General features: G+C 45.7%; 1 protein-coding gene across 1 annotated transcript in view; it reads right to left on the minus strand.

Moving 5' to 3' along the window:
- Positions 1 to 26,435, minus strand: part of LOC123823342 (histone-lysine N-methyltransferase PRDM9-like) — a 29,112-nt gene that overhangs the window by 1,525 nt on the left and 1,152 nt on the right. The window contains exons 4-5 of the mRNA XM_045845927.1: positions 25,082 to 25,350; positions 174 to 308 (exon numbers count right to left, since the gene is read on the minus strand). Of these exons, the coding sequence (XP_045701883.1) occupies positions 174 to 308; positions 25,082 to 25,350 (404 nt within the window). The remainder of the gene's footprint in view (positions 1 to 173; positions 309 to 25,081; positions 25,351 to 26,435) is intronic.

A 26,435-nucleotide genomic window follows, 5' to 3' on the forward strand; every position in this document is an offset into this window, starting at 1 on the left:
TCCTCCGGGTTAGCGGACGCGCCCCTCGGTGCTGAAGGGGTTTGGGGGCCCCTCGGGATGAGGGCATCTGGGGTCTCTCTGGCCGGACTTGGAAGGTCTCGGGCTGAGGACTCCACAGGGCAGGGCTCCCCGCTAACCGGTCCGTCTCCCGGGGCCCCTGCCGCGCTGCCCACCGCGCGGAGGATCCTCTCGGAGTTCCCGGGCCTCCAGCCCTGGGGAGGAGGTTCCATCCTGTAGCCGCGTGGGCACAATCCGCCAATCAGTGCTGGGATCCCAGGGCCTGCCCGCCAATGGGCGGTCAGAAGGAGCTGAAAGGGCGGGGCAGAGGGGCGGAGCCCCCTGGGTTCCTGGACAGGCTTGGGGAAGACCCGCCCCGCCCCGCCCCGCGGGGATTGGCTACCCTGGGTCTCCCGAGCGCCTGTGGCTCAGCCTGCAGCTCCGTGGCTCATTTTGCCGCCGCTGGTGTAGGGGTCCGACCCGCAGGAGCTGGAAGTCCCTAGCCGGGGCTGGACCTTCAGGTGGACACGGCCCTCCTGCCGTCTGACAAAGTGTCTTTGTTTCTCCAGACTGTGGTCGGGATCCCCAACTCACATCTAGGCCCGTCCCTGCCCCCCCACCCCCACCCCCATTTCAAACCCACTTTCAGCCAGAGCTGCCGAAGCAGTGAGGACGCGGTCAAGACTGCACTGCATTCCGTGGAAACTTAAGTCAGTAAATCTTGACCACGCAATTCACAGACACAAAATAAGTCCCAGAGGGCCCAAACATTTAAACACAACAAATAGAATAATAAGTGTACTGGAAAACACACTGGGAGAATTTCATGTCTCAAGGAAGTGGTGTTATGATTAATAGGGGTGTTTAAGTAACTCAGGTGTAAAAACATTTCAGAAATAGGAAGATGAGATAAAACCAAACAAAACTAAATAAATGTAGAAATGCTGGAAAACCTTACAAGTGTTTTGCATAAAAATAAGGTAAAATGTGAATACAGGGGTCCACAGAGCAGGGTCAGTTTCCCTGCTACTGGCTTTCACAGGATAAAGTGGGAAGAGTGTTTCTGGTTCTTACCTCGTTTTGAGCACATAAATATAACTTGATTTCCATGGATCTGAAATGAGCCAACTAACTGTAATTATTACTGTGAAAGTGCATAAAGGGAAACCTCACTGAAATGGAGTTGGGGGTCAGTAGGGGTGCTGTCACATAGCATCACCTGGGGTCAATTACAGGAAAAATTGTGTGTCATACGCCCCAACATGAAGATGTACCATGTGCTCCCAGGAGAAACCGACTCCCCAACACCTCAGCCAGAGAGAAACCATCCTCACCCTGAACTGACACTTTTCTGCAATGCACTTTCATTTGAAGTGACCCCTCCCAACTTCCTCCTTTCTGCCTGTAAAATACGTTCCTCTCCTTTACTTGTGGAGCGGGTCTATGATTTTTGCTACAGCTTGCTTGTCCTAAATTGCAATTTTTGTTACTGTTTCTGAATAAACACCTTATCTGCTGGTAAAATAACTGACTGCTATATTTTTAAGGTCAACATAATTTGGTGGCCCATGTGGGGATCCACAGGACTCCTGAAATCTCTGAGGCTGTTGAGCAAGCAGGTGCAGTGTCCTTGCTCTGAAAAACTAGGGGAAGGGTCCTTTGGTGCAGACTTCCCAGTGATCATTTTGAGAATAGCCATCCAGAAATAACATCCTCATACCCTCTGACCCAGAAATTCCACTTTTCAAAATTTTCTCCTAGTAGCCCTGGCTTGGTAGCTCAGTTGGTTACAGTGTCCTGCCTATATGCCAAGGTGGTCAGTTCGTTCTCCAGTCAGGGCGCATACAAGAAGCAACCAATGAGCAACCAATACATAAGAGGAACAACTAAGTCTCTCTCTCTTTCAAATTAATAAATGAATAGAAAAGCATTAAAATTTCCCCCTAGTTATGCTTCCCTGTGTATGAAATGAAGCATGTTCCATGTATTTTATCCAACACATATAATAACAGATTTAAAGTTTTCAGTAGAAGAGAAATTGTTAAATTATAGTTTGCTAACACTGTTGAAGCAGGAGACAGCATGGGAAGAACTCTGAGACTGCAGTACTGTCACTGGCCAGCATTTATCAGCCTGGTTGCCAGGAAACACCTTTTACCAATTAGGTAGAATAAATAGTAAACCGAGGCAGGGAGGAGGAAGGAGACAAGTCTCACATGCTAATTCAGCAGTCCTAAGTCTGTTCTGATAATATTGCCAGGTGTTTCAATGTTAAAAGAAACACTATATTAGCAAGAAAGAAAGTCCTTGAAATTCTATGTAACATTTCCACTATCTGGGAAAGAAGCCTTGAAACTGTGCTTTCATCCCAAGGCCTGAATGTGGGAGAGGGTCCCCGGTGCCCAAAGAAAGAGCCCATAAAACAACTTTGGTTAATTGCCTACCTCTGGTCACTATCTGTTTTACGAGGGAGTCCCTGATGCTTACAGAAAGAGTCCATAAATAACTGTGGAAAGTGCCCTAATTTTAATTAACTGCCTCCCATCATGTATTTGTTTTACAAGGTGAAAAAATGGGGTCTTGGAACAAGATAAGAATTGGGGCTAACAGACTCCCACACATACCTACTTGTGGGTAGTCACATTCCCCTGGGAAAGCTGGCACTGCATTTACCCATTAATCAATTTGTAACTTTTTTTCTTTCCATCCCACCACCTTTATAGGTCCTCTGAACAAAGGAGTCTCTCTCTTTCTCTCTCTCTCTCTCTCTCTCTCTCTCTCTCTCTCTCTCTCTCTCTCTCTCTCTCTCGGGCTTGGGGTGCTCTTGGGGACAGGGCTTCTGGATACCCAGCCTCAGGCTGCCCCGGGGTTTGCCACCTGGTCTTCAGCTGCTCTTGCTTTTGTTGCCCTACTTGGCCCTGAAACTTTGCCTTTCACCCCCTATTCTACCCAGTCCTGTTCTCTTCCATGGTAACGGGCCACTAATAAACTGGTTACATACTACTAGATTTGCTGATATGTAATTCTTTACATGCGTCAGCAAGAAGAACCAGGTCTCTCCCATTAACAACACTGTGTATCAGCTCAGTAGTCCTGCTTCTTAGTTACATAGCATCAGACCTGTGAGGAGGCCCTAAAGTGAGGCAGCTCTGGGGCAAACTCCCTCTCCTGCTGTGCTGATTAGGGCTTCTCTGCTCATCTACAGGACTTCTCATCTAGACCTTCGTTTCTTCTTTGCTCGGCTGCATTTGCACATGAAGACGTGAAAACTGGAAAAGGAGCCCCTCTAAACAATGAGATCAGGGTGGGCGAGCAAAGAAAAGGCCTCTGGTGTTGTCACCACAGCAGACTAGATTATTATTATTTTTAAATTATGCTGTGTTTTCCTCTAGTACTTTTTAAGCCCAAACTGAGATGGCCTTTTTGTTGTTGTTGCTGCTTACTTAAATTATATATAAAAATAAAAATATTTGAAAATCCTACCCAAACAGGAAATATCTGCTGTTATATTAAGTATATATGCTTCTAAAGAAGGTGGGGGTGTGTGGGCTGGGATGGGTGGAGGAGGGCAAAAGGGAAGAGTTGGGAAAGTGTAATAGAATAACAATAAAAAATCATTTAATGAAACAAAGTGTATACCCTTCCAGACATCACTACTTGCATGTTTCCATTCTTCCACTTTCTCTGGATTTAATTTATTATTCCGGGTCTGTAAGATGATGCAAAATTTGCGAATTTTAAGGCTCTGTCCCTAATGTGTGGATTTATCAATACATTTTTCCCAGTGTTTTTTATGTACTATTTTTATTATCACTCATTTCAAATTATTTTTTAACTGCAATTGTAATTTAATTTATGGGTTATTTAGAAGCGTATTTTATAATTTTTAAATACAAGGACTTTCTAGTTATCTTTTATTACTGATTACTAGATTAGGTGCAATGAGAGCAAGAAACATACTTTATATAATTTCAATCTACCTTCGATATACTTTTTTTGAAACGTGATCCTTAGTACAATGAGGTCAATGAAAAAAAAGCTCCTACAGTGGTTGTCTGCTGCCATCTTGTGTTCATTTTCCGAATAACACCTTATTGCAGGTCAGCAGGGAAAGTTGTGTGTAGTCAGTTGGTTCTTTGTGAATGTTGAATCCAATTTGCTGCTCATGGTGTTTCTTACACCCTTACTGAATTTTGTGAGCTGGTGTTTTGTTTCTGAAAGAGGTATGCTCTATCTCGGACGAGAGAGGTTTGCCAAATCTGTTATGATTATAAAGTTTTCTTTGTGTCTCTGTTCTATATAATTTAAGTTTATGATATTAAGTACATGGTGAATTTGGATCTTCTGGGTAAAATTAAGCTCTTTGAAGCACTCATAATCTCTAGTCATGGTTTTTACCTCAAAGTCTACTGCATATTATTATGTAATTTTCATGTGATTTATGTTTCTGATTAAAGGTACTTTTGCACCATCCTATGTATCTTTTCCTATTCTTTCTCTTTTGACCTTCTGTCACCCCAATGTTTTAGGTAATTCATATTTTCTCCCAGTTTGTGTATTTTATTTGTATTGTCTGAACAAGTTCTTTTTCAGAGTTGTCTTTAATTTTATGAAGTATATGTTATTAGTGTATTTATTACTTAATGTATTTCATTACATTAGTGTATCATGTACATTAATACATAATGTGTTACGTACATAAAGTATATGTATTAATGTATTCATTCATTAATGCATTTAACGTATGCATTAAACTGCATGTCCACTAGTATACTTGATTCCTGGCTACTTTTGCTTAAATGGACCACTAAAAATCAAACATACAGATGAGGTCTGTGTAAGGTCAGAGTCAGACTGGGCTGGAGGTGAGAGGGGGCCACAGATGTGGGTGGGGCTGGGTGGAAGGCGTAGTTAGGCTGGTGGGCGTGAGAGGCGGGCAGTTCTGGTGGAGAGACAAACAACTCCGCAGACTGAAGTTTAGGCGCTGCCGGCGCCAGTCTCCATGGTCACGAGGTGACGCTCACAGGCTAACGCGATGCAAGCAAGGCGGTCCAGGGACAGGAGGTGAGCTGCTTGGGGGCTATGAGGTGAGGGGGGGGCGGGCAGATACAGCCACCCTGTGGGGAACAGGAAAGGGGTCCAGACTGCGGTATACATCCCAGGTCTCAATCTAATTGACCACTTCCTGTGGGACCACTTTTCTATATTAATCTACATTATATTACATTTATAGACAAGTTTGGTAAATGGGTGTCATTGTGTGTTTTTTCTGAAATCCAAGAACATGATGATATTTTTAATTTTTTAAAATTTCTGTTATTGGGTAGCAATTTCCAATTTTCTTCACACAGATCCCATCTACTGTTAAGTTATTTCCAGGTTTTTTAAAAAACCTCTTTTGTTGGTATTGAGTCCAAATAAAATTATATCTGTAACTTAGTATCTCTACATATTTATTTCTGAATGTTATTTTCCTATAACTGCACTAAATTCTGTTTGTGATACTTTTCAGTTGATTCTCATGAGTTATGAAGGTAAACTTGCTCTCATGCAGTAATGATCATTACATGGTTGTAGAAAAATTCTCCTTGATAGTCATAAATATATTAATGACTAAATAAAAGAGTAACATCCTTCTTAGCATTTTAAATGAGTTTAGGGCCTGGAAGCACAGTGTTCTAGAAATCAGAAGTATTTTGTGACAGGAAAGGTGCCTCCGGGCAGGTAATCTGAAGAACACAAAATGTAGCAAATGTCCACATTTTCAAAGAGGAAAACCTGAGATGGTGAAATCTGGAATCTAACAGAGTAAGACTCTTTGTTCTAAGGGACAGTATAAATCAGTTATTAAACTGATATGTGAGCAATGGAAAGAAGCAGGGATCCTCAGAGGACTACTGTGTGTAATCACAGTGTGATCTGTCTCCTAAGTGGACAGATCTTCCTTTGCCTCCTGACTATTGCCTAGGACACTTCTCCCTGACATTTACAAGATGGCTTGTACTTTTTGTTCTTTCAGCTTCAGGTTTTCTGTTCCAAGAAAGGCAGCCTTTGAGATCTAGGATGCAAAAGGACATACTGTTTGTATTCTAATGAAGTCTTCATGATACAGAAAAGGGTTTGTCATTCTCAGTACTGTGGAGTTTTTGGTCCAGAGGATTCACTCTGGGGGAGGAGGGTTGTCCTGTGCATTATAGGTGCTCATTAGCATCCAATACCTCTATGCACTGCTGACACCCTTGCTTCCCTTCCACTGAGGACAGTCTAACATGGCTGAGAACATTGCCTGAAGTCCTCTTGGGGGCAAAAATCACCTTTGGTTGAGAAACAGTTTGAAGCTTTTATCATTTTTGAAACCAGAAAGATCTTGGTCTGGTATGCATTCTTTTTATTTTTTTTTCTATGCAAATTATTCTCTACTCTGTGATTTATTTTGGGAAGGTATTTAGAAGTGTATTTTAAAACATCTAAATATAGGGAATTTCTAGTTAGCTAATGACTGGTTTCCAGATTAATGGCAAAGAGAACAGTAAGCATAGTTTGTGAGACATTTGTTGAAATCTGCTTTATAGCTAAATATAGTCATTCTTAAAGAAGTTCTAAGTGTGCTTGAGAAGCATTTTTTTAAAAAAATTTTAAATTTCATTTATTTATTTTTAGAGAGGGGAGGGAGAGAGAGAGAGAGAGAGAGAGAGAGAGAGAGAGAGAGAGAGAGAGAGAAACATCAATGTGCGGTTGCTGGGAGACGTGGCCTGCAACCCAGGCATGTGCCCTGACTGGGAATCGAACCTGCGATGCTTCGGTTCGCAGCCCGTGCTCAATCCACTGACCTATGCCACCAGGGCTGAAAAGGTCACCTGTTTGTAGTGAAAAGTCTTCCCAGTCACCCATTTGTAGTGAATTCTGGCTGAAGTGCAATAGGAGCACTTAAGAAACATATTGTATGTCATTTCAATTCTGTGATGCTTGTTGAAACTGTCTTTATATTGACTTGGCTAAAAGATAAAAACTTTGGGGAAGATAGAATAATGCAGATGCCCCAAAGTTGGCAGAATAGTGGGACAAGATGGTGAATATGTTGTTCAATGAAATTATTGGTGAAAATGAAAAACGTCTCATTGTGTCTTTACCTAAAAACCGAATGAACCTTTTGGCCAAGCAAATAGTACAGTGTGCATCTCTGCTGCCATCGCGTGGGCCTTTTGGGAATGACAAGTTAGTAGCTGGTCAGCAGGAAAAGTGGTTCACTGCAGGAGAACATCAATGAATGTTGATTGCAATGTTATTGAGACGTGCATTTAGTAAGTTTTAAAGATCAGGACTTAGTAGTTACCTTTTGTTCCCGATTTCTATATTATCAGCAATGACAGAAAGAAACATACTGTATACAATTTCAGTCCTTTGGAATTTCTTAAAATTTAGCCTTAGCACAAGATGGTCCCTTTGAAAAATGTCCCAAGTGTGGCTCTCTGCTGCCATCTCGTGTGTAACTTGGGAATAACAGCTTCCTGCAGGCCAGCAGGAAAAGTCATTGGCGATAGTGAATTATCTACCGAGGGTTCATGGAATATTATTTACGAAGTGTCTTTCATTACATTTAAATGATAGGACTTTCTAGTTATCTTCTCTTTCTGACTTCTACATTAGCAGCCATGAGGCGACACATGTGTTTTTTATGATTTCAGTCTTTTGAAGTTGGTCGAAAACTGATGGAAGGTACAATATGGTCATTTCCAAAGTGTTCTAAGTGTGCACACTGCTGCCATCTCGTGGGCATTCTTGCAAATGACACCTTCGTGCAGGTTCGCAGGAAAAGTGATTGATTCCAGTGGAATATCAACGATTGTTGATTGCAATGTCGTTTAGAAGTGTATTTTCTAACGTTTATTTATTTTTAAGAGATTTTTAAAAGACTTTATTTATTCATTTTTAGGGAAGGAAGGGAGGGAGGGGGAGAGAGAGAGAGAGAGAGAGAGAGGGAGAAAGAGAGAAAGGAACATCAATGTGCAATTGCTGGGGGCTGTGGCCTGCAACCCAGGCATATGCCCGGACTGGGAATCGAACCTGCGATGCTTTGGTTCGCAGCCTGCGCTCAATCCACTGAGCTACGCCAGACAAGGCGTATTTCCTAACCTTTAAATGTAAGGATATATTAGTGACCCTTTGTTCCCGATTTTTACATTAACAACAATGAGAGTAACAGTTATAGTCTATATAATTTTTGTTCTTTGTAATTTGTTTGATCTTGCTTTATGGCTCATTATGGTCACTTAGGAAAATGTCCTAAGTGTGGCTCTCTGCTCATCTCAAGTGCATCTTGGGAAGGACACCTTAGTGCAGGCCAGCAGGAAAGGTTGTGAGCTGTGGTGAATGATCTATGACTGTTGAATGGAATGGTAGTTAGTCATGGATGTTATTACTTTCATATAAACGGACTTTGCAGTTAATTTTCTCTTCTCTCCCCCACGTACAACAGCGGAGTCTTTATGTCAGGTAACGAGGTGCTTCTTGTTGGCCAGACCTGTGTTCATGTTTCAGCCGTGTCCATGTCTTTGTGGTCCAATGTCCTGTGTGTGCTGACATCCTGGCAGCATCGATGTCCCTCCCGTGTCCACGTCCTCGCCACGCTAATGTCCCAGCCTCGCTGAAATCGTGACTGTGTCCAGGTCCCCTCTGCCTGATGTCCTGGCCATTCTGCTGTCCTGCCTGTGTTTGTGTCCCTTCCACATCGCTGTCCTGTCTGTGTTGATGTAGAGGTCGTGCTGCTCTGTGGCCTGCATTTCAATGTCCCACATCTGCACTGATGTCCCCGCTGTGCCGCTGCCCCACCTGCATAGATTTCCTGGCTGTGCCACTTTCCTATCTTTGTCGATGTCCCAGTCCCTTGGTGTCCCTGTCGTACTTTCTGAGTCAATGCCTTGACCAAGTCAATATGTGAGCTGCGCTGCTGTCCTTTCTGTGTAGATGTCTAGGCCTTGTCAATGTCCTGTGTGTGTCGGTGTCCTGGCTGTTACTTTGTCCTCCTGCATCAGTTCACCTGCTGGTTGGTGTCCTAACTGCACTGATGTTTGAAACGTGACCGTATCCCGGCCACCCGATGTACCAGCAGCATTGAGGTCCTGACTGTGTCATTGTCCCACCTGTGTGGCCATGGGTTGCCTCCTGGTTGTGGCTTCACGGTCACCTGACTTGCACTCGTGGGCTCCACTGTACTCCGCCAGCTGCAGGCAAAAGAGGATGGTCCACAGTGAACTGGGCAGGGACACTCAGTCCTTTGACCCCCTGTGGGCAATGAGGTGGTCGCTCCCTCAGGCTGTGTCTGCTGCTGTTGCCACAAGATTTAACAATTTAAGCAAAGTAACCTATTCTCAACTGAATGATTACATGGATGAAATTTGGAAGAGTTTATTAATTTAGCTTGTGTCCTATAGTTTGTGGGATTGTCTAACAAAAAGTAACATTCCATGAATGCTGCACTTTTCAGCAAATTACCTGTCAATCACCCACTTTACTGCCATAAGACCCTGTTTCCGCATACTCCCAAATGTCCTATATACCTGATATCACCTCATTGTCTGGTATTCATTTGTACTCATGCATGGATTAAATGTTGAATGTCTTGTATTGATCTGATTATGTTGTTTTAATTATTATCCCACAGGTATTAGAGCCAACAGGGTTGGTGGAAAACAATCCCTTTTTAATTCCTCACAGGTTTTTTAAAAATATATTTTATTGATTATGCTATTACAGTTGTCCCATTTCTCCCCCTTCACTCCCATCCATCCTGCACACCCTCCCACCCACATTTCCCCCCTTTAGTTCATGTCCATGTGTCATAAGTTCTTTAGCTTCTACATTTCCCATACTATTCTTGCCCTCCCCCTGTCTATTTTCTACCTCCACCACCTATGCTACTTATTCTCTATACCTTTTCCCCTCTCCTCCTCCTCCTCCACTCCCCTGTTGCTAATCCTCCATGTGATCTTCATTTCTGTGGTTCTGTTCCTGTTCTAGATGTTTGCTTAGTTGTAGTTTTTGTTTTAGGCATGCTTGTTAATGGTTATGAGTTTGCTATCATTTTACTGTTCATATTTTTTATCTTCTTTTTCTTAGATAAGTCCCTTTAACATTTCATATAATAGGGGCTTGGTGATGATGAACCCCTTTAACTTGACCTTATCTGAGAAGCACTTTATCTGCCCTTCCATTCTAAATGAAAGCTTTGCTGGATAGAGCAATCTTGGATGTAGGTCCTTGCCTTTCATGACCTGGAATACTTCTTTCTAGCCCCTTCTTGCCTGCAAGGTCTCTTTTGAGAAATCAGCTGACAGTCTGCTGGGAACTCCTTCGGAGGTGACTGTCACCTTATCTCTTGCTGCTTCTAGGGTTCTCTCCTTCATTTTAATCTCGGGTAATGTAATGATGATGTGCCCTGGTGTGATCCTCCTTGGGTCCAACTTCTTTGGGACTCTCTGAGCTTCCTGGACTTTGTTGCTCTTCTTGTTCTCCTTTTGGTACCCCTATAATTCAGATGTTGGAACATTTCAAGATGTCCTGGAGGTTCCTAGGCCTCTCATATTTTTGAATTCTTGTTCCTTCATTCTTTTCTGTTTGGTTGTTTCTTTCTTCCTTCTGGTCCACTCCATTGATTTGAGACCCAGTTTCCTTCTCATCACTATTGGTTCCCTGTGCATTTTCCTTCATTTCACTTAGCATAGCCTTAATTTTTTCATCTAATTTGTGACCAAAATGAACCAATTCTGTGAGCATCCTGATCACCAGTGCTTTGAACTATGCATCTGATAGGTTGGCTATCTCTTGGTTGCTTAGATGTATTGGCTCTGGAGCTTTGATCTATTCTTCCGTTTGAGCCACTTTTTTGTTTGTTTGTTTGTTTTTGGTCTTGTTGTTCCTGTTACGTATGAGGGGTGGTGCCTTAGGTGTTCATCTGGGCGGGGAAACCCAATTGCTGGGTTGTGATGCTATATGTGGGGGCGAGGTCCGAGAGGGAACAATTGCATTTGCTCCGCTCTCTGTCAGACTTCAGTCCCTTCTGCCACTTCCCACAAGCAAACTGGGCCCTTCTGGTGCTGGTTCCCAGGTGGGTGGGCTTGTGTACATTCTAGGACCCTGTGGGTCTCTGCAACAAACTCTCCTGTGAGGCTGGCAGTCTCTCCCGGCACCTCAACTCCAACAAGTGTTTCCAATCGGTGCTTTCAGGCTTTATTTCCAGGCCCTGGGGCCCTGGGTTGCGTGGTCGGTCTCGCTCCCTGTTTTCATCTGGCCTATCTGTGCGGGGATGTGTGTCCAAGGTCAGCCAGTGGCCTTGCGAGCCTCACTCGGTCTGCCCGTGGCCACTGGGTCTGCCTGTGGCCACCCCGCGCCGGGGTCTGCTAGCCTGTGCCTGTGCACCCAGGACCTCCAAGCACCGCTTTCTCCTGCCGCAACCCCTCTCCATAGGCCGTGAACTCTGCCCCTCTTACCGGTCAGGATGAATGGTTGTCAGACTTCTGTACAGTTCAATTTTCTGTGAGATCAGATTTTTGTTTCTAAATTTTTGTTGTCCTTAATTTTGGTTGTGTGAGGAGGCACAGTGTGTCTACCTATGCCTCCATCTTGGCCAGAATAATTCCCCACAGTTTTGAAAAGCCGGCAGTGTGGAATGAATGGTGAGACAGCGCTAACTCCTGAAGCTGTTGCAGCTGAGAGATCATGGACATCTGCCATGCAAGGTCAGCATCCTTTTTGTTCACTCAGTGTTTTGGCCTATTGTTGCTGGGTTTGGTAAAATTTTGAAGTTTGCATTTGGAGAGACAAAGGTTTTATCATACTGAATCACAGGTGGTTTACAGTGTGAAGATCTGGTTCAGCTGCTGCCTCTGGCCTCTGGCAACGGGGGCCCAGCATCTGGCCCCAACTCCAAATTCTGGCCATGGCATCCTGGTTACAGATCTGCATCCTGTGTCCAGAGCCTGCGCCTCAGAGTCAAAATGTATTCGGTTGTGTGTCTGCAGTCTTGCACCTCTTAGGATGTGGCATTGTGTCCTGGGTTTGCCTGCAAGGTCCACGTGCAGATGAAGATTTAGGTTGTGGTGTATGGAATCTGGCATTATAAGGGTCCAATGTCACTCCCCGGCATCTGGTGTTTGGCCCTTGGACCACATGGTCTGGGTCGGGTGTGGGCACAGGGCTTTGCTCCCGGAGTCCTGGTTTTGGTTTGGGTCCACTGCAGGTTCCAGGTTTTGGAGTCAAAGGTATGTGTCCAAGGTCCTGAGTTTGGCTCTGGTGTCTGGTATCTGCCCACAGATGATCATTGTGTCAAATTCAATGCCAATGTGAGTCCCCAAGTGTATGGAGTTTAGGCAGATTAGTAATAAAGCGAGGAAAATTCCTTGGCAAATGGAATGGGAAAAGTGAGTTTGAGAGCTAAATAAGGCCAGCGATGTACAGCCCGGTCATAAGTCTGAGGATCTAACTTCCCTAAGCAAGGGCATTGGAGAGCAAACGGTTTACAAGTTTCAGTCCACGCAGGGGAAGGCCCACCTCAGTCCCAGCCCTTCTCTGGTGACTCTTCTGAAGGAGAAGTTCACCAGAGAAGGACCCTGACCACTCTGTGTGCTCGCTGTGTTGCATCAGCACATCAAAGGGCACCCCTGGAAAGCTGAGTATTCTGTGGAGATGACTCTTCTGAGACCTCCTCGAAAGTCCTCAACGTTAGAAAACAGGTAAAACCCTAAAGACAGAGCACCCAGCACGCACTGTTTGTTGAGCACACATGTGCCTTCCCTGCTCTTCTTTGCTGCGTGTCTTCACTGTGTTGCTCCTTATCTCCTTATCCCTGTGGGACTTGCAGCCAGGGAGCAGTGGGCAGCGGCAGCTCGTCCCGGGTCACCCCGATTCTGTCTCCAAGGACCTTCTTTGCATCTGACTTTTCTGTTTCCCCAGAGGCAGTGCCACCTACGCTCACTCTTGTTGCTGTGATTTCACTTCTTCTCTCTGAAGCCCTTTCTTTGTTTCACTGTCCTTACATTTAATATACAAACTCAAAATTCCCTAGGTTTGTGTTATGAAACTTTTACTGCACAAAGTCAAGTATCTACATGTATGACACCTTCCCAGGGCAAACCTGCCTTGGGTCCACTAACTTTTCGGTGACAGAATAACCAAATTTTGTGTATTCATTTACTTGTGGATGGACATTTGAATGCTTTCTACCTTTTGGTTGTTGTTAACAGTGCTGTTAAGAATAATCATGTATGCCTTGGCTGGCGTAGCTCAGTGGATTGAGCGCGGGCTGGGAACCAAAGTGTCCCAGGTTCGATTCCCGGCCAGGGTACATTCCTGGGTTGCAGACCAGAACCCCCAGCAACCACACATTGATGTTTCTCTCTCTCTCTGTCTCTATCTCCCTCCCTTCCCTCTCTAAAAATAAATAAATAAATAAAATCTTAAAAAAAAAAGAATGCTCCTTTAAAAAAAAAAAGAATAATCATGTATAAGTTTGTTATAACATCTGTCTTCAAATTCTCAGGTATGTGTTTCAAAGTGGAGTTATTGAACACAGTAGGGTAATTCTTTTGAGGAAATGCCAAATCATTTTATAAAAGGTTTGCAATAGCTTTTTTTATAACTCTTTATTTTATTTTTTCTTTTTTAAAAAACATTATATATATTTTTAAAATATTTTATTTATTCATTTTTAGAAAGGGAAGGGAGGGAGAAGGAGAGAGAGAGAGAAACACCAATGTGCGGTTGCTGGGGGCTGTGGTCTACAACCCAGGCATGTGCCCTGACTGGGAATCGAACCTGCGATGCTTTGGTTCACAGCCCACGCTCAATCCACTGAGCTACGCCAGCCAGGGCTTGGTTTGCAATAGTTTACATTTACAAAAGAAATGGTCAGTCATTCTAATTTTTGTTTGTGATCATAAACATTTCTCAGTTTTGCTTTCTCATGATAGCCTTTGTAGTGTCTGGGAAGGGGCATTGTGCTGTGATGTAGCCATGGGACATCTTCTCTGTTATTTTTTTTACCACTTCTATGAATGTCTTCTCGTTAGAAGGGACTATTCAAGTTTTTTAAAATACAGATGCCTGCCTGGGTGGTGTGGTTCAGTGGATTGTGCACCGGCCTGTAAACCAAAGGGATCTCCGGTTGGATTCCCAGTCAAGGGTATATGCCTGGGTTGCAGGGCAGGTTCCTAGGAGGGGACGCGTGAGAGGCAACCACCCACTGATGTTTCTCTCCCTCTCTTTCTCCCTCCCTCCCCCTCTCTAAAAGTAAAGAAATAAAATGTTTAAAATAATATAGGCGTCTCTTCATTGATGAGTCATAAAGTTCTTTGTTGTGGAAGAAAGAGTCTTACTGAAAGTATAATGTGCAAGCACTTTCTTCAATTCCGTGCGTGGTCTTCTTACTCTGAGAATAGCTTCTCCTGCTACCCAGAATATTTTAATCAAGAGGATATCACGTTTATTTGTTTACTTTCATCAGTTTTGCTTTGGAAGGGTGTGCCTTGATATGCCAGCAGCAGCCTCATGCATTTCAGTCTTATGTGTGTCATCACTGCGTTATTTAATTTGCTTGATTTGATAGAACTTGTTTCACAGAAACCTGCTTTATTGTTTTAGACATTAGATGATGACCTTTCAAGGGCTTACACATTTAAATAGGAGGACACAGTTGTTCTCTGCGGTTTGATGTCCAGAGTCAGGGACAGGCTTCGGGCACCCGGTCTGGTGTCTGGTGCGTGGCATGGTTCAGGGTTAGAAATAGGGGTTGGGGTTGTGGTTGATGCCATGACTTGTCTTGAACCTCATTCGAACCCATCATGTTAGACTGTATTGTGACAGGTGTCCTATGGGTGTGTGATAAAAAAATCTCACCACAAGTGGTGAGTGTATGGTTGGCCATTTCCGCAGTGAGTATGCATGAACATAAGCAACATTTTCGGTCCCTTTGGCCTAGTCACTTCAAAGAAGGTACAGGGGCAACTGTAAGGCAAGAAAAGGTCTGTGGTGTGTATGGAGACGATGCTGTGACTGATGAAGTGTGTCAGAAGTGGACTGCGAAGTTTCGTGCTGGAGATTCCTCCTCCCACAGGCAGGCAGACCAGGTGCAGTGGAGAGGCCTCAACAGCAGACGTTCACTGAGGACAGAGCACGTCATGGCAGGTGGGAGACAGGCAACACGTTCAAAGTGTCCTAATCAGGCTTTGAAAACCATTTGCACCAGTTTGGTTATGTTAATTGCTTTGCCATTTGGGCTCCACAGGCGTTAAGTGGGATGGTGGGGACCCTTCATGAGTGAATTTCCACAAGTGGTTCTCCACTGAAACATAAGGAAAATGTTTCATTTCCATGAAGATTGTGTGTGGCGGGGGTCGGGGGGATGAATCTTTGCTGTTTGAGAACAACCTGGAATGGGAGAGATTGTGGGCAAACCAAGGAACCACCACTCGCCCCTCCCAAGGGCGGTCGCCATCCAAAGGACGTGATGATGCCCTTGTGGTGAATTCTGGAGGGTATCCTCCAGTAGGAGCTCCTTTCAGAAAGCCAGCAGGTTACTGGTGACAGGTACTGCTCCCCATCAGACCACCTGAAAGCTCCGCCTCAGGGGAAGATTCCGGGGAATTTGTCAGCAGAAGATACGGAAGGTTAGGATGAGGTGAGAGAGCGCATTTCTCTTTGGTGACCAGGAAAAACGCTTCCAGCCTGGCTGTGCAGTCCTGATTGCTCCACAGTACTCAGGAGACCTTGTTCCTCCCCACAGCCATTTAGTTCATTTCTCTGAATGTTTCTTTGTGAAGAGAAATTTCCATTCCCTGGAAGTGCAGAAGACACCTGGAAGAGTTCTCTGCTCCAAAAGAGAACAATGTTGTGGGACGATGGAATGGTGAAGTGGCATGAAGGGGGCAGAGGGCAGAGGAAGAAAATGGTGATGACATTGTGCAGTTATGTTGTGGGGGGGGCGGGGACAATGAAAAGTGTGTCCGTCATTGCATCTCAGGGTAGAAAAGCAAGGGAACTTTTCAGCCGGGCCAGCAGTAGGATATGCATTGCATCAGTCGGTGTCTGCTGCCATCTTGTGGCCATTTTGGGGAATGTCACCTTATTGCAGGTCCGCAGGAAAAGTGGGTGGGTATACTGTATCATCTAGGAATGTGGAATCCAACATTATTTCGATGTGCATTTCATCACTTTTAAAAATAAGGACTTTTTGGTAACCTTTTGTTACTGATTTCTAGATTAACCGAAATTAGTGCCAACAATCAGCTTTACATAATTTCAATGTTTTGAAGTTTGTTGAAACTTGCTTTACAGTACACTATGATCACTGAAAAAATGTTCCCAATGCGCCTCTCTTCTGCCATCTGGTGTTCACGTTGGGAAAACACTTTGGTGCAGACCAGAAGGAAACGTTGGGTGTAGTGGATCATCCCTAAATGCTGAATCCAATTTTGCTGCTGCATGTTAAGTTTATTTTTTAAAGATTTTATTTATTATTGTTAGAGAGGGGGTAGGGGAGGGAGAAAGAAAGGGAGAGAAACATCGATGTGTTGATGTCTGTAAGAGATACATCGATCGGTTGTCTCTCACACACTCCAAACTGAGGATCTGGCCCCCAACCCAGCCATGAGCCCTGACTGGGAATCCAACCATGACTGTTCGGTTCTCAAGCTGGTGCTCAGTCTGCTGATCCACACCAGCCAGGGCTCATGTGAAGTTTTTATATCTCTACAGGGGTTTTTTGGGGGGTAAACAAAGCTACAGGTTTGATCCCTGGTCAAGCCACGTGAAAGACAAGCAATGGCTCTAACTGGTGTGGCTCAGTGGGCTGGGCATCCGCCTGCAAACCAAAAGGTGACCAGTTCCATTCCCAGTCAGAGCACATGCCTGGGTTTGAGGCAGGAGACAGTCAGGAGGAAACTCCGGAGGTGCTCCAGGGACAAGATAAAGGACATTGGTACAGGACAGAGACTGTGTTCTGAGACCAGTTGTTCCTGCTTTCTGGGAAAGTGCTGAATCATGGCGAATCATAACTGCATCTGTGCAGAAGACTCTACATGACCCCTGCCTCACTATAATAGCATTATAATAAACCAGCATTGTGGGACCCCCTTCCCTCATAGTCAATTAAGGAAGATCATGGGAGACCACATGTACAGTAGGTTTACACTAATATAACGACATGGGCAATAAAACCCTGCCAAAACTAGCCAAGAAATATCACCCTGTGAGTACAGAATCCCTGCAGCCCCTGAGATCAGATGTCAGGCTGATATTGACAAAGAAGAAAAATACCAATACACCCAAGTGAGATGCTTGGCAGAGAGAAACCACAGTCAGGGCATTGGCAGGGGCAGGGCTGGGAGCCAGGGATCAGGGGCTGGGTGGCTCCTCACAGGTTCCTGGCTGACAGTCAGCTTCATCCCATCCCAAGACCCAGAGTCCAGTCAGGCAAGGAGCACTGATCCTCCAGCAGGGGCCGAACACCTCACAGCCCTGATCCCAGGTGCGCCACTGGCAGGAGGAGGAGGCCACAGTGGCTGTGAGAGGCTGTGCCAAGACTGCACACCCTCAGGCCCCGAGTCTGGCTGTCAGCCCTGCAGGGCTGGGAGTGGAGCCAGAAGTCAGGCCTGGAGTGTCCTCTGCTGCCAGTCCCCCTCCTTCCCCCACCACCTCCTTGTCATAGTCCCTCTGACTGTGTTTCTGAGGGGAGCAAATTTCTCCATCTTGAGCCAGGCCTGTACAATCTTAAGTCGAGTCCAGCTGGAATGCTCAACAGCCTCAGGTGAGACCCAAACACCCATTTGTCACCTTGGAGGCAGTGCTGGGTTTACTGCTCGGGACATTTAAATGAGAAAGTAGTGTCCAGACGTGCCTTCACATTTCTGTCACTGGGAATAAGGGCACAAACCTCTGTCTGTGTCCTGGCATCTCTATCTTAGGATCAAAGGATTCAAACGTTGGCTTCCTCCAGAGAGAGGCAGGCTTCCCAATTGTAACAAGCCCGCAGTAGTGGCCTCTCAGTTCAAAAGAAACTGGCTCCCACTCTCCTTCCTCCCAGTCTCTGGGATGAGATGAGTGTGATGCTGGAAGTGCAGGGCCCCCTTGCTACCAGGAGGACAAAACTCAGGCCCAGGAAGACAGAGCAGAAAGACAGCTGAAGCTGTGTGCCTGGTGCTGCTGCTGGGCTGCCTGGCAGCCGGGCCTCTGGGCCTGGACTGTGTGCCAGAGCCACAGTGCAGTTGTGCTCTTGAACCATCTTGCTAGCATTTCTGGGCACGTGGCTGAAGGTGCTTCTGCCTCACAGACTTGAGACCATTCAGGTAAAACATGCTGCACACGCTGCTCAGTAACCTATAACTGATGTTTCGTCTTGGTCAGCCAAGGCCCTGAGCAGAGACCTGAGATCTGGTCTGGCTGCTGTCTGGAGAAGCACCGACCACAGGGAGGCTCACGAGTCACAGTGGCTGGACTGTCACAGGAAGGATGCCTGTGCCTATCCTCGATGCCACTGTGATGGGAATTTGTGGTTTGAGTCAGAGTCTCTCTCCTGACCCCAGAGCAGCCACATTCGGAGTTTGTCACGGACTCTGCCTGCTTTACTTGTTTTCCCATTTGAGTCACTGCCCAAGCCAGAGATGGCTGCCCCTACCCTGGGACAGAGAGTCGGTTGGTGTGTCCCAGTGAGGCCCAGGAGGTTCTAATGAGCCACCTGACTGAGGACCACAGGCCCAGGCAACACTGCGGCCCAAAATAGTGACACACAAGCCACCAGTGAACACAGTTCACGGCATGTGTCCTGGCCTCTGCTGGATATGGTCAGGCTGGAGGCGGGAGGGTGGCTGTTGCTGTCAGTGAGTGTGAGTCCAACTGTCACTGCAGAACATAACTCGTCACCTTGAACCATCGGGCTGTACATGGCATGCTCTACAGACAGACATGCAGTACTCTGCTCTGGGGATCAGAGGCAGGTTTGGCTCATCCACCCAGTGCCACCCAGAGAGCAGATGAGGAAGCCCTGAGGCACCCACCTAGAAGGACCATCCTCCCCATTAGACAACCAGCTTCTGGGCAAGGGCAAGAGGCTTGGAATCCCTCAGATGTCAGGCTGTAGTCACTTCTTGGAGCCTCCACTTCAAAACAAGGATGGTGGTTGCCAGCCACTGCCAGGTGGGCAAGGGGTATGTGTGTGTAAACACCCAGCTCCCTGCACAAGGTGGTCTAAGATTCTGTGAACTATGCAAGCAAGGCTCAAATAAAAGTCTCTCTTTCTCACTTAGCTTTGAGAGCCACACAGCATTTTCATAACACAGATCAGCTTGGTTGTGTGAAGGAGGGAGTGTACAAGGGCATGTGCATTTGGTGGGTACCTTGGAGGCTTGCAGCTATACTAGGAATGTGGTTTGCTGCTGAAGGGGACGGAGAGGGAACAGACCTCTCTACTCATCTTGAATCACTAAGCCTTCTGGGAGAACTCCAGGGTCTGTCCTGGTGTTGGGGATGGTGAGCATCAGGTGGCAGTCTGTGGGTTCCCCTTCCCACTGTATTCAATGCCAGCCCCTCTGCCAGCATTACACCAGGACTCTGCCCCTCTCCCATGGCCCATGCTGAAAGCCACAGAATATTGAGTTTATGGTGTTCTCTCTGGGCTGTGGTGGTGGGGGAGAAACAGGGAAGGGAAACAAAACCAAGAAATATACTTTCCTTTAAAAAAGCATAAAAGGAAACAATAGTGGGTATTTATTATTGAAATCCACATAGTTTATGTAGACACTCTTCTTCACAAGCCTGGCACTGGGAAGACAGAAAGGTCATTGTTCCTGGTCATGGGGGTGGGTGTCCCCCTTTGGTGAACCCACTCCATCAGTAATAGGGTGGGTCATGCTTAGGTCGTGTCCCTCATGCAGGAGAGGGTATGATGGGGTCCTCATTAATTGCCATCTCTGTGTATTGAACTCAGCTCTGGTTCTAAGAAAAGTGTGATCTCTGGTAGCTGCTAGCACCCTTCCTTATGCTTATGCAGATGTAGATGTTTACCCCGTTCTCACCTTCAGTCTTGCTGGACTCCCACCATTAGGCCCACTGGAATTTTGTCCTCCTGGGCCATTGTAGACATTATCTGTGAATGGGTGGCCAGGAATGACCAACAGTGTGCATGTCCATTATCTCATCAGTCTTGACCTCACAAACAAAAGTGTAAAGATACAGTAAGTACTAATTTCAAGATGGTGTCAGTGGTGTATTCAGCCCTTGGGACCCAGGTACAAGGAGAGTGCATTACAGAAGCTCCTGTGTTGCAGGCTTCATGAATGACATATGCAGACTGGGTGCACCTGTCACAGGAGAAACTTGGTTCTTCTTGCCAATGCACTAAAGGATTACAGATCAGCAAGTGTATTAGCATGCAAGCAGGATTTGTTAGTGATACGTTCTCATGGAAGAGGACAGGTCTTGCTGAGATGGGAGTGAAAGGCAAGAAGTTGGGTGACAAGAGCACCAGGTCCTTTGTCCTGAGAACTTATATAGTTGGTGCAATGGGGGCAAAGAACTTACATATTGGTTGACAGGTAAAAGTGGTGCCAGCTTCCACGGGGGATGAGACTACTCAAACATAGGTATGTGTGGGCGTCGGTAGCCCAAATCCTTATCTGGCTTCAGACCCCATTTGGTCATCTTGTCAAATACATACGAGACAGGAGACAGTTAAAGTTAAAACAGTTACCCAAAGTTATCTATGGGCTCTTTCTGTAAACATTAGGGACGCTTCATAAAACAGACAGTTGACAGAGGCAAATGGTTAGCCTATTTTGTTTTACGAGTCCTTCCTTGAGTGCTGTGGACCCCCTCCCATCTTCTAGGCCTTGGGATGAATAGTCTGAAAGCCTTTCTTTCCCAGATGGTGGAAATGATACCTAGAACTTCCATGTGTTAGCATGGAGTTTCTTGTGATGCTGCACCATCTAGCAATAGAATTGGACCAGGCTCAGGACTGCTGAGTTAGTGGGTCAGACCTGTCTTCCTTGTCCTCCCTGCCTTGGCTTACCATCTATCCTCACACACCAGTGCATACTGTGCACCAGGAAATGCTGACTCTGAAGGGGCAGCAAGGAGAGTGAGAAAGACCAGGTGCTCAGATTGAGACAGGCTCACTCCCGTGCACTAGCATACCCCCCCCCCCCCGTGCTGTTCACCTCTGAGGCTTCGGAGGTTGTAGGAAACTAGAAGAGCCAAAGGAAGCCAAGGGAGGAGGGTAGGGAGCCTATTAAGAGAAAAGGCCCCACTTTCCAGGAGTCCAGGGAATTTCCTTCTTTGGTGAGTCTGTCTCAAATCCCTGTCTCTGGGCAGTAACCAAAGTAGACTGGCTCCAGACTCACCCATTTGTAGGGGTTGAATTTCTGTGGCTGAGAGAGGGACGTGGGCTTCATTTTTGTATGGAGACAAAACTCCAGAAAAGGCCATCAAAAAACCATGAAAGAGATTGGTGCTGATATCCCCATATTACTCATGGAACTATTTATCCATCTCATCTCTTGTCATGAAACTGGAGGGTTTGTTTAACCAGTGACTTCTGTACTAATTACCATCTTGGGGAGAGTAAGGTTCCATAGACGTCTGAGGGCTATTGACATGTGATTTAATGGTAATGATTCATTCACTTCACATGCAAACATGGGGCTTCTCCCCGGAGTGTGTCCTCTGGTGTCTGATGAGATATGACTTCCGTGCAAAGCCTCGCCCACACTCCCTGCAAACATAGGGCTTCTCCCCAGAGTGTGTCCTCTGGTGTGTGATGAGATTTGACTTCCGTGTAAAGCCTCGCCCACACTCCCTGCAAACATAGGGCTTCTCCCCAGAGTGTATCCTCTGGTGTGTGATGAGATTTGACTTCCATGTAAAGCCTCGCCCACACTCCCTGCAAACATAGGGCTTCTCTCCTGAGTGTATCCTCTGGTGTTTGATGAGATCCGACTTGTCTGTAAAGCCTCGCCCACAGTCCCTGCAAACATAGGGCTTCTCCCCAGAGTGTGTCCTCTGGTGTCTGATGAGAACTGACTTGTCTGTAAAACCTCGCCCACACTCCCTGCAAACATAGGGCTTCTCCCCAGAGTGTGTCCTCTGGTGTTTGATGAGATCTGACTTATGTGCAAAGCCTCGCCCACACTCCCTGCAAACATAGGGCTTCTCCCCAGAGTGTGTCCTCTGGTGTGTGATGAGATTTGACTTCCGTGTAAAGCCTCGCCCACACTCCCTGCAAACATAGGGCTTCTCCCCTGAGTGTGTCCTCTGGTGTCTGATGAGATTTGACTTCTGTGTAAAGCCTCGCCCACACTCCCTGCAAACATAGGGCTTCTCTCCTGAGTGTGTCCTCTGGTGTTTGACGAGATCTGACTTGTCTGTAAAGCCTCGCCTGCACTCTTGGCAGACATAGGGCTTCTCCCCTGAGTGTGTCCTCTGGTGTGTGATGAGATTTGACTTGTCTGTAAAGCCTTGCCCACACTCCCTGCAAATATAGGGCTTCTCTCCTGAGGTTGTCTTCTGGTGTGCGATGAGATGTGATCCATCATTGAAGCCTTGCCAGCAACCACCGTGCTGGACTCTTAAAATTTTTGACATTCCAGGTTTCACAAATAATTCCCCTGTGTCCTCTGGACTCTCTTTCTGGCCTATGCGGGGCTCTTCCTCCATCATCCTCTCATGCTCACTAGAACTTGTCATTTGTTCTTTGGAAGGTTGGAAAAAGGGTCTTGAGAATGTCCTGTGACTGATCCTTTTAAGCAAAGGTTTGGACCTTTCTTTGACTTCCTGACCTTCAGCTTTATCATTCCAGCTGTGTGTACTAGTATGTTGTTGCTGCTGATTCTCATCCTCTGGGCAGGGGTCCTCTGCTTGGAGGTGTTTTCTTGCAGATGTTCCCGGGAGAATCTGAGAGGGGTGATTGAGTTTCACGTGCTGGCTGAGGAATTTCTGACTGGAGAAGGCCAGAGAGCAGGAAGGACATGGGTGCACCTCTGGCTTTGGTTCTGCTGAAAGAGAAAGGTTTGGTCAGGGCAGATGTTGATGAGAATGCCTGGGCCATATGACTTGTCTCCTGGTAAGATCTGCCCAATGAATCCTTCTTATTGTGGTGACAACGCAAGCTCCGTCTCCCACAAAGTGTGCACTCCCAGTCTTTCTTTCTTTTTATTTTTATGCAGTGCACCTTCTTCCGAATTCCAGAAAGCCTACATGAAGGGTCTTTGCTAACATTGCTCAGACTGAGAACTTTCGAGTAGCAGGGGAGGCAGTTTCACTCCCTGAACTGCAGTGACCTTTCCCCTCTACAGGTACCCTCTACGTCATATTAAATAAAACTAGGAATTGGATCTCTTTCAGTTTTTCAAAACTATAAAATAGTATCTTTCCTGCTCTTGCTTGTGTGGACTCAGTGGATTGAGTGCCTGCTCGTGAAGCAAGGGCTCACAGGTTAGATTCCCAGTCAGGGCACGTGACTGGGTTGTGGGTCAGGTCCTCAGTAGTAGCAGGGGGCATGTGAGAGGCAACCATGATTTGATGTTTCCCTGTCTTTCTTCCTCTTCCTCTCTAAAAATAAATAAAATCTTAAAAAGGAAGTCATTCCTCAAGCCTCACACCAAATATTTGTGCTTCATTTCATTCAGTGTTAGTCCATTTTAAATATCCTGGTAAGTCCTGTTTAAAAATATTTCTCCAACCACATGTCTTACATGCCTGACTCCTGTTGCTCTCTGGCCAATCCACCATGTGCTCTCACTTGGAGAGGAAATAATCTCTGAGGGGATTCCCCACTGGAGTTTATTTTCTAAAAATTAACAAAGCATGATCAGAACAGAGAACACACCATTCTGCAGCTGACGACAGCACACTTAGACTCAGAAAAGTGCCCAGTGTCTCAACTCTGGTCATCAGCACTGCATTCTTGGGCTCTTAAGCATGTGTCTGATCTCTGTTCTTACCCTCTAGGCCGAGATGAGACCTGAATGACCCTCAGCCAATTCAACGCCTCACTGTTTTTCTTCCCTGCAGTAGCTGCTCCCTCTGCCTGCAGGTATTTCTGTAAATGTTCTCTCCTGAGGGAGCCCTTCCTGGACCACGTGCCACACCGCACCTCCCCTCACACTGATCTCTTGGCACTTGTCTTGGATTAGTTTTCTCCAAAGCACTAACCACTGTGTAGTGTTATGCACATGCAGGCACGTGTGCCTGGGCTTCCCTCCTTTATTGGTCAGCTCCTCAAAAACAGTGATTCTCACCCTCATGTTAATCTGTATTTCCAGGTCCCAGGACCGTGTGCGCCTCAGAGTAGGATCTCACCTGACAATTCACTGAAATGGTGAACAAATGTGCCCTGCCTGAATGGTGTGGCTTGGTGCTTTGGGTGTTGTCTGAAAACTGAAAGGTTACAAGTTCCATTCTGTCAGGGCACATGCCAGGGTTGGGGGCATGCCACAGACAACCAATTAATGTTTCCCTTGCACATTGGTTTTTCTTTCTCCCACCTTTCCACTCTCTGTAAAAATAAATAAAAGCTTGTTTAAAAAGATTTGATTTATGTATTTATTTATTTTCAGAAAAGGGGGAAGGGAGGGTGGGAGAGGGAGAGAAACATCAATGTGTGGTTCCCTCTCACATGCCCCCTACTGGGGACCTGGCCCAAAACCCAGGCATGTGCCCCAACTAGGAATCAAACTGGTAATCCTTTGGTTCACAGGCTGGTGCTCAATACTCTGAGCAACACCAGCCAGGATAAAATCTTTAAAAAATAATGAATGCCTATAAACAAAAATGTTTTATTTAGAAGTATGGAGGAAAATTAGAAGAAACAGCTATAAAAGTGTCAGAAAAACTGCCTTGGTGAGAGAACTGGTTAGTACTTAAAAACTTTTTTTTGCTCTTCAGTCTTCTAGTACTATATGCAGTTGTGTATTTTGTTCATGAAATATTTTAAAAATAATATAAAAATTTTGCCTAAGAGTCAAAGGCATATGAATGAATTGTGAATTTCTGAAGCATCTGAGTTGAAACTTGACTGACTTTAGAGTGGATTTTACTCTACTTAAGAGTTGGATCATGAATATTTCTATGGAGAATTCTCTCTCTTCTTTCTGTTTTGTAGAACAGTGGTGCCCACCTCTCCCGGACGCGATCTCTCTCTTCCACTTGCTGCCCCACTTGCTGCCCAGCTCCTGGCCATACTCATCCCCGCACCAGACCAGCAGCTCACAGCCTGGCCTGATGACCCGGCAGGTTCGGTAGAAAATCTGCTTGTGGTATTGAAAGGCCACCAGGTTCTGCTCTTCATCATCCCGGGCACAGTTCACATACCTGGGATTGAGGCAGAGGAAGGGAAAGAAAATCACAGTGATGAGTTCCCGCTACCTGTTACATCCACGTCCAGCTCCTCACTGATTCTTAAGGCCCATTAGGCTCTGGTATTGCCCACTGCCCCTCATGCTCCTGGGGAATGTGTTCAGTGTCTGAGTGTCTGTCAGCATGTCATGTGAATTCTTATCTCCAAGTCCTGCTTGCAGTGCAAATGCTGCCTAATACCATTTTCTAAAACACAGTGTAGACTTAACCTCCACCCTGATTGGCCATAATATCCAGTGATCTCTGGTTTCTACAAACTCTAAATTGAGTTGTCTCACACCACAGAGCCTGGTGCTTGATCTGCTTCTAAATTAGCTCATTAAGGCTCATTAGCTCAATTAGCTCATTAGGGCTCTGCTTCTAAATTACCTCATTAATTATCCAGTACTCAGCCCACATCTATTTTCTCTTGAGAGTCCTTTGTCCAACCCCCATACACTTTATTTAGGGTACCATTCACTTACCTGGCCCAAGGTTACCATAGAAAATTGAAGGTCCTTTTTTACTTAGTAAAATAAAACAGAACAATAGTAGTTGATCCACATTCTGTTATCCCTGATAAAAAGAGAGCCCCCTCTCAGGAAAGGGGCCCATGACCATTTCTCTGCAGACCTCAGAGCCCAGTTCTAATTAGAAGTGAGGCCGGGATGCTTTGCTGCCCTCACAGGTTTAGGCCATCCTTGCTTTGTGGTATCTTGACACTGTGCACCTCTTGGAAATTATAGTTAAATGCTTCTAAAAGCGTTTTTTTTTTATGTCTGTCTGCAAGAAGTCCTTCATAAGGACATGGTTGTGTGATCTGTTTAAGTAATGTATTCCTGCATCTAAGCTGGAATACAGTAAGTGCTTAATTAATGTTGATTTGATAAATTAAAGTGTAATCCAGTGTCCATGGTGAATCTAGGCTCCTCAAGGTCCATCCCAGAGCCCAAGTTGTTTCTAGTAGAGCTTCATATTTTGAAGACACATGCTATAGTTTTTTCCTAAATGTCCCCTGAAATGAAAGAACACTGTATGGAGAAAGAGAGAAAATAAGGATG

This window comes from Phyllostomus hastatus, unplaced genomic scaffold (assembly GCF_019186645.2).
Source record: "Phyllostomus hastatus isolate PE091 unplaced genomic scaffold, TTU_PhHast_1.1 phas_contig_495, whole genome shotgun sequence".
NCBI classification, from domain to species: Eukaryota; Metazoa; Chordata; class Mammalia; order Chiroptera; family Phyllostomidae; genus Phyllostomus; species Phyllostomus hastatus.